The sequence below is a fragment of the Neovison vison genome, chromosome X (genome assembly GCF_020171115.1).
Source record: "Neovison vison isolate M4711 chromosome X, ASM_NN_V1, whole genome shotgun sequence".
NCBI classification, from domain to species: Eukaryota; Metazoa; Chordata; class Mammalia; order Carnivora; family Mustelidae; genus Neogale; species Neogale vison.
The window spans coordinates 121820017-121832215 of record NC_058105.1 but is presented as its reverse complement, the minus strand read 5'-3'; the positions used below and the strand labels follow the sequence as shown (position 1 = coordinate 121832215).

The window sequence follows — 12199 nt, the reverse complement described above, 5'->3', positions numbered from 1 at the left end:
TACTCCCCCCGCCGAAGTTGTTATTTATTTATTTAAGAGAGAGAGAGAGAGAGAGAGAGAGAGAGAGAGAATGAGCAGTGGGGAGGGGCAGAGGGAGAGGGAGAAACAGACTCCCCGCAGACCAGGAAAAGGGACAAGAGGTTTGATCCCAGGACCGGGAGATCAGGACCCCAGCCCAAGGCCTTTGCTTAACCTCTGAGGCTACCCAAGGGCCCCCAAGAGCCTATTCAATAAATTAGATTTATAGGTGTCTCACTTCGTTCTTGTGTTAGAAACAATCTTAAAACAATAGCCTTTTGAAAATAAAGTCTCTAGTTTTACCATCGCTTTGATTTTATTGGAGGCGAGAAGTGCAGGACGTACGTGGCTACTTAATGAATGATTACTATTTCCATATCAACTGATGTGTGCCAGGGGTGCAAGAAATACTTGTCGAATTAATTGCTGCATTAAATGGCATTTTTGGCCAAGGTTTTGTCCACATGTCGCTAAGCAATGTCTTGAATGAAAGCAGAACGCGTATGTCGTAGAGTAGTTCAACAAACTCTGCAGCTGAAAGGCATTACTAGGAGTACTTTCTTCCCACGCACGCCCTGCGCCCAGATTGTCAGCGAGGCCCGGGGGCCACCGGCAGCCACCGATGCGGGAGGATTCACCGCCGCTAGCCGCTCTGCCCAGACACCATTTACCTAGCACGCATGCGCCAGCGCCCGAGGCCGGCCTTCTCTAGTCTGCGGGCTTGGATTGGTTGAGCCTTGGTGGTCCCGCCCCGCGTACCGGAAACTCGCCCCCGACGCCGAGGTCTCCCGACACTCCCGGGCTTCTGCGCTTCTCGGTGAGTGGCGCCGCGGGTTCTCCGGTGTCTCAGACCACCGGTGCTCGGGAAAGCCCACCACTGCCCCGGGAGGTGCCCTCGGTGCGTCCTGGGTCGGGTAGGCCCGATCGTGCCCTCGCCCCTCTTCTCCCCCTGAAGTCGCTGGGTGGGCAGCTCTCTTGGGACCCCGCCGCTCCTGTGACCCCGCCGCTCCTGTGCTGGGTGCCAGGTTGGCACCCCGGGACGGCATGCAGCAGGCTTCACTTGTCGCCGCGCCCCACCCTCCGGAACCCGAACCCGGGCCACAGCGGGCCCTTGGGCTGGTTCCTTCCACTCAATGTGCCAGAGATCATTCCAACTTGAAAGGGTAGTAGCGCAGTAGCGCAGTAACGGCGGCGTCCCAACATTTGGCATCAGTTCTTCATTGGGGGAAGGGCCTCCCTGTGTGGCTGGAGAGGTGTACGTGACTTAATGACTAGAAACAGAATTTCTCTTTGATCTCCCCTCTCCCCGGGGTTTAAGCCAGATGGGTGCGACCTACCCGTATTAGTTAATATTTACAAGCTTTTATATGCATTCAGTCAACAGATCCATAGGACCTGCTCTTGCTCGCCACGTGTAAACTCTTTTTGATATGCGTTTAGAACCTAGGGGTACAGGTGTGTATGTAAACATTATCCGTATTAGCAGATGCTCTGGAACTGTGTTGTACAATAGGTAGCCACAAGCTACACGGGCTAGTGAACATTGGAAATGTGCCTATTCCTAATTGAGATGCGTGGTAGCGTCAAACAGGAAATTTTGGAGAATTTGTATGAAGAAGAGAATGTAAGAGATCACTAATTTGTTTTTATCGATTCCATGTTGTAATGGCAAGATTTGGGACACACTGTTTAGGTAAAGTGTCATGAATTTCTCCTGTTTATTTTTTAACGTGGTTACTAGAAAACTTTAAATTGTACCTGTGGCTTGTGTAATATTTTTTCTGGATAGCACTGCTTTAGAAAGGGGTCAGCAGATAAGGGCCTGCACCAAATCCAGACTGCCTGTCTTTGAAGAAAGATTCACTGGAGCAAAGCCATCCCCATTCTTTCATGTATCATCTATGGCCGCTGTTCCTGCTGCAAGAGCAGTAGAGCTGAACAGTCCGTGCAGGGGTCCGATGGCCTGCAACAGCTGAAAATATTTACTGTCTGCCCTTTTATGCAAAAAGTTTGCTGGCGCCTTGCTCTAGAACAGTGCCTGGTATGATGGATACATGTCACGTAAATCTTTTTTTTTTTTTTTTTTAATTTTATTTATTTATTTGACAGACAGAGATCGCAAGTAGGCAGAGAGGCAGGCAGAGAGCGGAGGAAGCAGGCTCCCCGCCGAGCAGAGAGCCTGACTCGGGACTCGATCCTAGGATCCTGGGATCATGACCTGAGCCGAAGGCAGAGGCCTCAACCCACTGAGCCACCCAGGCGCCCGACATAAATCTTTTAATGATAGCCCTGTGTCATTGTCGGTCAGACTTAACTGTGTGACAGGCATGGCTGTAAGGAGTTTATAAAGATTATCTCATTTATTCCCGTATGAATTCGAGGAATTCATACGGGAATTTGATTTTGTAGATGAGGAAATCGAGGCACAGAATGGGCAAGAAACTTACCAAACATGCTTAACACCCCTCACTTCCGCGAGCTATACCGCCTTGACCCTCCTTATCCCCAAACGCTTGATTTCTGGAGTCTGCTCGGTTAGCCCGCAGTGGGCACCATATGGCTGCTGCTGCCCTTTTTTTCCCTCCTTTTGAATGACTTTTTGAACTAGAATTAAGATGAGGTTGGCTCCCATGGAAGAAGCTGAGGGACACGGCTTCGGGGTGCAAGCAAGCTGGTATGGAGTGAAAAGAATGAAGCCCACGAGCAGAGAGGAGAGGGAGCTCTCAGGATGTTCTTTTCTCATTTAACAACAACAGCAAAAAAACCTACTTGTTGAGTAATACGAAGCACTGACCAGGTGTTTGCCAGGCATGTCTCAGCAAAAGAAACACATCATTCTTCTAGGGTCTTGTGGGGAAGGCAGACAAAAAAAATTTTAATGTGATCCATGCCATGAAAAAAGCCACTGCAAACATTTGATTTTTTTTTTTTTTTAAACAGGTTTCCTCATCTGTAAGATGGAGGTAAGCCGTCTACCTGACTCAGGCTCATGGTAAGGATGGAGAGGACATGAATGTGGATGGCACGTGGAGTTCCAGAAATGCACGTTGTCTCCTGCTGTTAAGAGGTAAGGGAGGGTGTGGGTCCAGGGAATTGGGAGCCTCATAACACTTAAAACACTGCACCCACCGGCTGTAATTGTAGAGAAGGTTCTCAGGTGAGCGGTGCACAGCAGGTGGTTTTAATCGCTCCCAGTGGCGCTCGGCAGAGAAATCCAAAAACAGAAGGTCCATATATTCAGTCTAGGAGCAGGTGCAGAGCCATCTTTGGGCTGATTGCAGTGTAACAACCCTGCCACGGGATGGCCTCGTGCCCGTGTGTACAGGGCAGTGGTGGCAATTCTGGTTAAGACCAGAGTCACCTGAACAGCTGGGACAATACCCAGGCCTCCCGTCAGGGATTCTGATCCCTTTCTGTCTAGGACGAGGCGCTGGCATTGTTTCTGTGTTTGCTGTTTAATTTCTCCAGCTGATTGAGGCTTAGAGTCAGACTGACAGCCACTGGTGGCGGGAAGTAGGCTTGGCCCAGGGAGCTGCTGACCCAGAGGCACAGAGCCTCGAAATGGGCAGTGCCTGTCGCGGATCAGCGAGGTCACGGAGGAGGCTGGAAGGTGGCTTGTTATCACTTGGCCGAGGGCCTCGGGGCTCCATCCTGAGAGCAGACGAAGCCTCTGAAGGGCTTTAAGTGGGAAGATGAGGGGATGTCTTGCTGAGGTCTGTACTAGAGGATGATCCCTCAAAAAAAAGGCGTGAGTCAGGGCAAATGCAGGGAAGAAGCAGTTAGCACCTGCCAGATGATAGGGAGCCCAGCCGAGCTTCTGGATTCCCCCTCTGAGTGGCCTCTAGCAGCTGTGTCTGTCCTTCGGAGACATGGCCCATTTTTTTTTTTTTAATATTTTATTTATTTATTTGACAGAGAGAGATCACAAGTAGGCAGAGAGGCAGGCAGAGAGAGAGAGTGAGAGGGACGCAGGCTTCCTGCTGAACAGAGAGCCCGATGTGGGACTCGATCCCAGGACCCTGAGATCATGACCTGAGCTGAAGGCAGTGGTTTAACCCACTGAGCCACCTGGGTGCCCCCAGACATGGCCCATTTTTTGTCCGTATTCCCTCCACTGGGCTGTCAGCTCCCTCAAGGCAGAGAGGGTCTCTTTAGGCTCAGCGTCTCATATGTCCTACATACATGATAAATGTTTATTGAATGAACTCTGTAGAGCTGTAAACTGGAGACGCAACTTAGTCTTCTTATGGCAATGCTCAGAATTTTGTATCTCAGTTGCTTTTACAGTATACCCTTCTGGAGCAATAAATGCTTTATATCCACATCATTCTCCCACAGTGGGAGCAGAAAGTTTGACAGCAGTTAAATGCTGTTACACGTATGGAGGAGGATGGAAAACAGTATGGCGGTTCCTCAGAAAATTACAAATAGAACTACCGCGTGACCCAGCAATGCCAGTCCTGGATGTTTACCCAGAAGCATTGAAAAGGAGGGTCCCGAAGAAATATTTGTGTACCCATGTTCATAGCAGCGTTAGTCACAGTGGCCAAAAGGTGGAAGGAACCCACACGTTTATTATGAATGGATTAGGAACACGTGGTCTGTACCTACAGTGGAGTATAAATGATCCAGGACACAGGCTCCAACACGGGTGACCTTTGAGGGCGTTATGCTGAGTGACATAAGCTAGACCCAGAAGGCCAAATGCTGTATGAGCCCACTCCCGGGCAGCACATAGTCAGTGTCCAGGCAGAAGGTGGAATGACAGTTGCCAGGGGTTGTGGGGGAGAAAGGCGCGGGGGGCCGCTGTTTAATGGGTACGAAGTTCGGTTTGCGAGAGGAGAGGAGTCCTGGGAGTGGACGGCACGGCAACGCGAAGGTGCTGGACACTACTGAACCATTCGCTTACAAATGTTTAGGATGCTAAGTCTCATGGTACGTGTGCTTTACCACAACTAGAAATGAAAAAGGAATACGGAGGAGAGGTAACTGAAAGGACATAGGAAATAAAGAGCAGAGTGCTTATGGCTGCATACATGAATGTCTGTCGATTTACCGACGTGAAGGAAAAGTTCCGCTGCTGAGACAGACTGCCGTGCTCACTGCACTGAAGCCCCAAAGCTACAGGCTCCCCTTCAGGATCTCCTTGAGACTCTGCCCGTTCGGTGGGAAATTCTGACCTGAGTTAAATATTGCCTAACCTCCTTGTGGGCGCTCGAGACCTGTCTCTTATTAACCACCTTGCCAACACCCGGCAAACTTCCAGCCTGATTTCTTCGGTAGCGATTAACTCTAGGATGAATACAGAGTGCAGGCGAGAGGACTGTTTTTTCTTCGTTAGGAAACTTCGCAGCAAGCTGGGCAGGGTTCAAGCGTATTCAGCAGCTTGAAACTGTATCACGATGACTTGGCCGCCTGACTTCCAGATCCTGGGACGTCAGGCAGACAGTTGTGAGAGAAATGCTCAGTAAGGGAGGCCGGGTAATTTTAATTTTTCGGCATTTTTACCTTGCCTGTTCTTAGTTTGCTGACCCTTTGATCCTTAGGAAGACTTCCTTCACTGTTCGCAGTCTGGAATTGTAAAAAGCTAAAACAATGATCTTGAAGTACTGATACTAGATAATGATAAAAATAGCCTCTTAAGGGCGCCTGGGTGGCTCGGGCACTTAAGCGTCTGCCTTCGGCTCCGGTCATGATCCCAGGGTCCTGGGATCAGGCCCTGCTTCCGGCTCCCTGCTCAGTGGGGAGTCTGCTTTTCCCTCTACCCCTTACCCTGTTCTCAAGCTCGCTCTCGCTCTCTCTCTCAAATAAATAAGTAAAATCTTAACAACAACAACAAAAAGCCTCTTGCGATCCTGAATTGCCAGCTCACCGACTCGCAATCTTGGTCATCCTTGAGCTGGTCCAGCACGGAAACATCGGTAGGAACCTCACAGTTGTGACCAGGGCTGTGTCTGTCCCAGGGGAGATTCAGCTGGTTTAGATTCAGCAGTAGACCTCTTGGGAAATTGTCAGTGCTAATCTGGAGGCGAAGCCACAGGTCACGTAGCACCATTCATGATGCTCTGATTCCAGAGGGAAGGTAGAAGAGCATTTACCGTCCGTTTTCCAATAGGCAGACGTTGTAAATATCTGGAGTTTACTGGGAAATGATATCGAACGAATCACTTTTCTGGTTAGGAAAATAACACATGCTCATCACGCGAAATATGGGGAGAATAAAAGAACAAACAAAAAATCATCTAAAATCTTGCCATTCAGGGGCGCCTGGGTGGCTCAGTTGGTTAAGCCGCTGCCTTCAGCTCAGGTCGTGATCCTGGAGTCCCGGGATCGAGTCCTACGTCGGGCTCCCAGCTCCGCGGGAAGTCTCCTTCTTCCTTTGAGCTTCTCCCCTCTCATGCTTGCTTGCGCTCTCTCTCTCGCTCTCTCTCTCTCTCTCTCTGTCTCAAATAAATAAATAATCTTTAAACTCTTGCCATTCAGAAAATGTCACTGTCTGAAATTTTGCATATTTGTTTCTGACCTTTTCTCTTCACGTGGGATTCTTAAATGAAATTTGGATCAGACTCTATATGCTGTTTTTATTTCTTTCTTTATTTATTTATTTTTTAAGATTTTATTTATTTATTGGACAGACAGAGATCATAAGTAGGCAGAGAGGCAGGCAGAGAGAGAGGAGGAAGCAGGCTCCCCACGGAACAGAGAGCCCGATGTGGGGCTCGATCCCAGGACCCTGGGATCACGACCTGAGCCGAAGGCAGAGGCTTTAACCCACTGATCCACCCAGGCACCCCATATGCTGTTTTTAAATAACAACTTTATTTAGATACAATTTATACACCATACAATTCACGTCCTCAAAGCGTACACTTCAGTGATGTTTAGTTTGAAAAAAAACAATTGTGCAGTTCATGACCACAGTCAGCTTTACCGAACATTGTTCACTTTCCCCAAGAAAAACTCCGCACCCGTGGGAAGCCGCCCCCCTTTCATTCCACACCACTGGTTCCCCCCATCCCTCCGCCCCAACCCTAGTCGACCACCAGTCTATTCCCTGTCTCTGTAAATTTGCCTATTCTGGACATTTCATATGAATGGAATCTTACAATAGGGGGTCTTCTGTGTTTTTAACTAGCTTCCTGCTTTCAAGGTTCATCCCTGTTGTACATATCAGAATCTCCTGGGTCCTTTCTGTTTTGCTAAATACTGTTCGATCCCGTGGGTAAGCTACATGTTTCTCCATCAGTTGACTGGCATTTGGGTTGTTTCCATTTTTTGGCTATTAAGAAGAATGCTTCTCTGAACATTTCTGTGCAAGTTTAACCATTTGGGACCTCACAGTTTCTTCGGAGTTGGAAGAAGATTCTTACCCAAACAGCTTCTACATCTCTCGTTTCCCTAAAGTAAATTTATAAAAGTCGAGTCACCCACTAAAAGAAAAGGACACTGCATTTTGTGGAACTTGTCAGATGGTTTCTAGGGAGACTGCATTGATCCTCTCTGTGCTCGCTTCGGTGTTATTAGACTGTATGCTCAGTGGTGGACATTTGTTAAGCTTTTACTTACTTAGAGAGAGTGTGGGCAGGGGGTGGGGCAGTGGGGGAGGGAGAGGGAGACTCTCAAGCTGACTCCCTGCTGAGTGCAGAGCCTGTCACAGGGCTCCATCCCAGGACCCTGAGATTTGGACCTGAGCGGAAACCAAGAGTCAGACGCTCAACCTACTGAGCCGCCTAGGCGCCCCAGCAATGAGCATTTAATATCAAATGCTAAGAAATGGAAGCCCGTGAGTTTTTTAAAAGACCGGGTCCCTGCCATTAAGATGCATAAGTCCAGGGGCGCCTGGGTGGCTCAGTGGGTTAAGCCTCTACCTTCAGCTCAGGTTATGATCTCAGAGTCCTGGGATCGAGCCCCACATCCGGTTCTCTGCCCAGCAGGGAGCCTGCTTCCCCCTCTCTCTCTGCCCGCCTCTCTGCCTACTTGTGATCTTTTTTTCTCTGTGTCAAATAAATAAATAAATAAAATCTTTTTAAAAAAAGAAAAAAAAGATGCATAAGTCCATATTTAGGCCAGATGGGCAGGTGTAGATCCAGGGGTATTAGGTAGCAAGGTTGTTTACATTATGTGGGGAGAAAAACAGCCTGGGGGACCTGGGTGGCTTGGTGGGTTAAAGCCTCTGCCTTCGGCTCAGGTTATGATCCTGGGGTTCTGGGATCAAGCCCCACATCAGGCTCTCTGCTCAGCGGAGAGCTTCTTCCTCTCTCTCTCTCTCTTTCTCTCTCTCTCTGCCTGCCTCTCTGCCTACGTGTGATCTCTGTCTGTCAAATAAATAAATAAATAATCTTTTTAAAAAAAAAAAGAAAGAAAGAAAGAAAAAGAAAAATAGCCTGGTTAGATAAACATTTACCTGTCCAGGATGGGATTCCCACAGATACAATCATCAAGCAACGTTTTGCATCTCAAAATTAAACAAAAAAGTTAATGGAACCAAACTGGCCTAGCGACCAGCTGGTCCAAAGTCATAACTTGTCCATAACTTGTCACTTAGTCTGAACCCTCATCCTGCTTTTCAGAAGGCTCTGATGTCAGCATAGTGCCCGTGGACTCCTGGAGCCCATCAGGTCTGCTTCCGGCCGCCTTGCCACCTTACTGCCTTACGATTTCTTCACATTCCTTGGGACATTAAACAGCATCCCCTTACTGCCCTGTTTCTCATTCTGTTATTCAAAAAGGTACCACTTAAAGATGATAAAATCAGCAAGGAGTTCAGCTCTATCGCTGAGTGTGGGGGGAACAGTCCAGCCTTGCTCTGACTTACCCGTCGTTGCTGACCCTGGCGCGATTACATGCTCAGCGTGACCACCAGAGTCGATCCAAGCAACCGACCGATCCGGATCTGGAAAGATCATTGGTTTGTAAAATTCGGGATGGAAGAAGTTCTAGGGCTCTTCCCGCGAGCTTCCTCCAAGCAACCGTTAATGCGGAACCTGGTGGCGGTACTGCCTTTTTTTTTTTTTCTTTTTTCCAACAACCCAGACTCAGCCTTTTGAAACTGAACCAGACCACAACGCAGATTCCATTTGCTAACAGGTCCCGCCCACTTGTGTTACATAACTCTTGCAGAAAATGCCACGTAGGTGATGGGCAGAAAGTGCTCTGCTCCCATCAGGAGGCTGCAGTTGGCAAGCCCAAGCTTAAAAAAAACAGAAACCTCTTTTCTCTTTTCTTTGCAGCTGCAAGGATGTCTGAGCAGAGGCAGGTGGCTGCCAGAGCCTCCCTTATTGAGCAACTGATGTCTAAGAGGGATTTTGAGGATCTTGGCAACCACCTTGCTGAGCTGGAGACTCTTCCGGTGACCAAAGAGCATCTCCAGGAGACGGCTGTGGTCAGGGCGGTGTACAACGTCCTCAGAAACTGCCCTACGGTGGCGTTGAAAAAGAAAGCCAAGCGTTTGCTGTCAGAATGGAGAGCGCTTCATAAGGATCTCCACTTCTCACCGGGGGACAGCCCTCCATCTCTCCCTCCCGGCAAAATGGAAGAAAAGCCTGGACTTCCTCGTGACCCAAGTCAGGATGAGCTGTCAGGCGGCTCCAGTTCTAATTCATCGTGCCACGGTGTGGCCGGAGCCCTGGACACGCTTGCGCCTGAGAATAGCACGAGTCACATGGAGCCCAGAGGGGAGCATCTCGGGGAGCCGCCGGACCCCGCCGCACCTGTGAGAGCCAGATGCACAGAACTCCTCTATGAAGCCCTAACGAGTGCTTGCGCGGACCAGCCCAAGGCTGATGTGTGGCAAGACTTGGCGAGAGAAATTGAAGGGCACCTTTTTACCCTTCACTCGAAGAACCTCAGAAAGTACAAAACTTGCGTTCGAAGCAAAGTTGCCAACCTGAAGAACCCCCACAATTCTCACCTGCAACAGAACTTGCTCTCTGGGACCACGTCTCCGAGAGAATTTGCTGAAATGACGGCGTTGGAGATGGCAAGCGAGGAGCTGAAGCAGTTGAGAGCCTCCTACACGAAGTCTGGCCTACGGGAGCACCACCTTCCCCAAGCTGCGGGGGGCACGCCGACCGGGAAAATAAAGTGCAGGCGCTGTGAGAAGTTCAACTGCGAGGTCACCGTGATGGCCCGGGGAACGCTCTTCCTGCCAAGCTGGGTGCGGAATTCAAATCCAGATGAAGAGATGATGACCTACGTGATCTGTAACGAATGCGGGGAGCAGTGGTACCATAGCAAGTGGGTGTGCCTGTGACTGCCAGCGAGTGCTCTTTGAACCAAGACCCGGAGCGGTTCCCTTTCTCTGGGCACCACCCTTTTATGCTCGGTCTTTAAAATCTTACACACACTATAGTCTTCTATGAGTATTTTTTTTTTTTAAGTTTATTTGAGGGGCGCCTGGATGGCTCAGTCAGTGAAGCGTCTGCCTTCGGCTCAGGTCGTGGTCCCAGGGTCCTGGGATTGAGCCCCGCATTGGACTTCCTGCTCGGCGGTGAGTCTGCTTCTCCCTCTGCCTCTGTATTCTAATTTTTGCTCTCCTCCGATAAATACATAAAAATCTTAAAAAAAAAAAAAAAAAGATTTTAATGTGTTTATTGGAGAGAGAGGAAGATAGCAAGAGAGAACACGAGCAGAGGGTAGGGAGAGGGAGAAGCAGGCTTCCCACTGAGTGGGGATCCCGATGCGGGGCTCGATCCCAGGACCCTGGGATCATGCCGGGAGCTGAAGGCAGACACTTACCCAAATGCCATCCAGGCGCCCTTCCGACACTGTATTCTTAAGGAGGGAAAGTCATTCATTGAAGTTCATGCCATGACCACTAAAAGTTGACCTTCGGGGGAGAGAGTAGATGACTGTCTGTCTGTTTTGTGGCCACTTAGCCCTTCGCAGTACTCAGTGTGGTTGAGAGCAGCTCAGCAGGCCCTCTAGAGTGTGTTAGAAATGCGGAGTCCCAGGCCTCACACCACTGAATCCCAACTCTGCGTTTTGGGAAGATCCCCGGTGATCCCGTTCAACGTGTTCTGGGAAGTGCTGCTTTCTTAATTAGCCATGCAGTCCTTGGCAGGGCCTATACAAGAGACTTGTCTGGGAACTTTGACAACCACTGATGCTGGGGCGTGGGACCTTCCCCAGAACACTTGAATCCAGGGGCACCTGGGTTGCTCAGTCATTACACCTTTGGTTCAGGTCATGTGGGATTGCCTGGGCGGGCTCCCTGCTCCATGAGAAGCCTGCTTCTCCCTCTCAAACTCCCCCTCCTTGTGTTCGCTCTCTCGCTGTGTCTCTGTGAAATAAATAAATAGAATCTTTTTTTTAAAAAATTGAATCTAAATGCACGGGGTGCAACCCAGGCTTTTTTAATTCCTCAAGTTGTTTTGAGACGCAGGCAGAGTCGAGAACTCCTCACACACAGGCTCTCAAGTGATTGTCTCACAGCCTTAAGAAAAGAATGTCGCTGTGCACTTTATACCTGAGAAAACAGATCCCCAGAGGCGCTGTGACTTGGCCGAGCCGAACAGCCTTAGCTAGCCCGGCTGGAACCGCTTGCACAGTCTCCCTCCGAACTCACCGTCCAAGACCGCCTTAGCTCTGACTTCCGAGAAACAAGTTCCTGGCGACATGGGACAAGATGAATAGTGTCTTTAGGAGTCACAGTCGGATAACCAGGGCTTTGTTACTTTCCCCTCTCTTTCCTCACTTGTCTCTCCCTCAAACCATGAAAGTTAGCCTCTGACCCCACAGTTAGAATTTTGTTTCAAGTCCTTCTGCCTTGTCAGAAGAGTTGTATGTTTATTTTTTAGTTTTTCTGCACAAGTTCTCTCAAGTCTATAAATCATGCATGAAATTGAGTCTCTGATTTAAGGGAGACTTCGTATTCTCAAGGCCTGTGGTTTAGATCCGTAGGGGAGGAAAAAAGTTCTCCTAGGCTCTGCAACTGGGACCCTGCAAATTAGATGGAGAAAAGACAGATTCCCGAGAGAAAAACCATTAACACGCAGGACACGGTGCATACAGAAGAAACTCACTGATGAAGATTCCAAATGGGTGATTAGAACTTGGGCTTTCATAATAGCATCTTAAGAAAGAATGATACATTTGTAGAGAAATAACAAGACGAAGGGGGCTTGAGGCTTATAGGGGCAGCAAACTGGGAGGGCACATACATGGCGGGGACTAGTTAACG

General features: G+C 49.2%; 1 protein-coding gene across 2 annotated transcripts; it reads left to right on the top strand.

Moving 5' to 3' along the window:
* Positions 1-797: 797 nt before the first annotated feature.
* Positions 798-10409, top strand: TCEANC (transcription elongation factor A N-terminal and central domain containing). Of its 2 annotated transcripts, none has more exons than XM_044235978.1 (3): positions 798-835; positions 2959-3085; positions 9249-10409. In XM_044235978.1, the coding sequence occupies exons 2-3, from the start codon at positions 3028-3030 to the stop codon at positions 10268-10270; spliced, it is 1080 nt and encodes a 359-aa protein (XP_044091913.1). In that variant the 5' UTR covers positions 798-835; positions 2959-3027; the 3' UTR covers positions 10271-10409. The 2 variants fall into 2 exon arrangements, with proteins under 2 accessions (XP_044091913.1, XP_044091914.1); XM_044235979.1 differs by lacking the exon at positions 798-835 and adding an exon at positions 897-916.
* The last annotated feature ends 1790 nt before the right edge of the window (positions 10410-12199 follow it).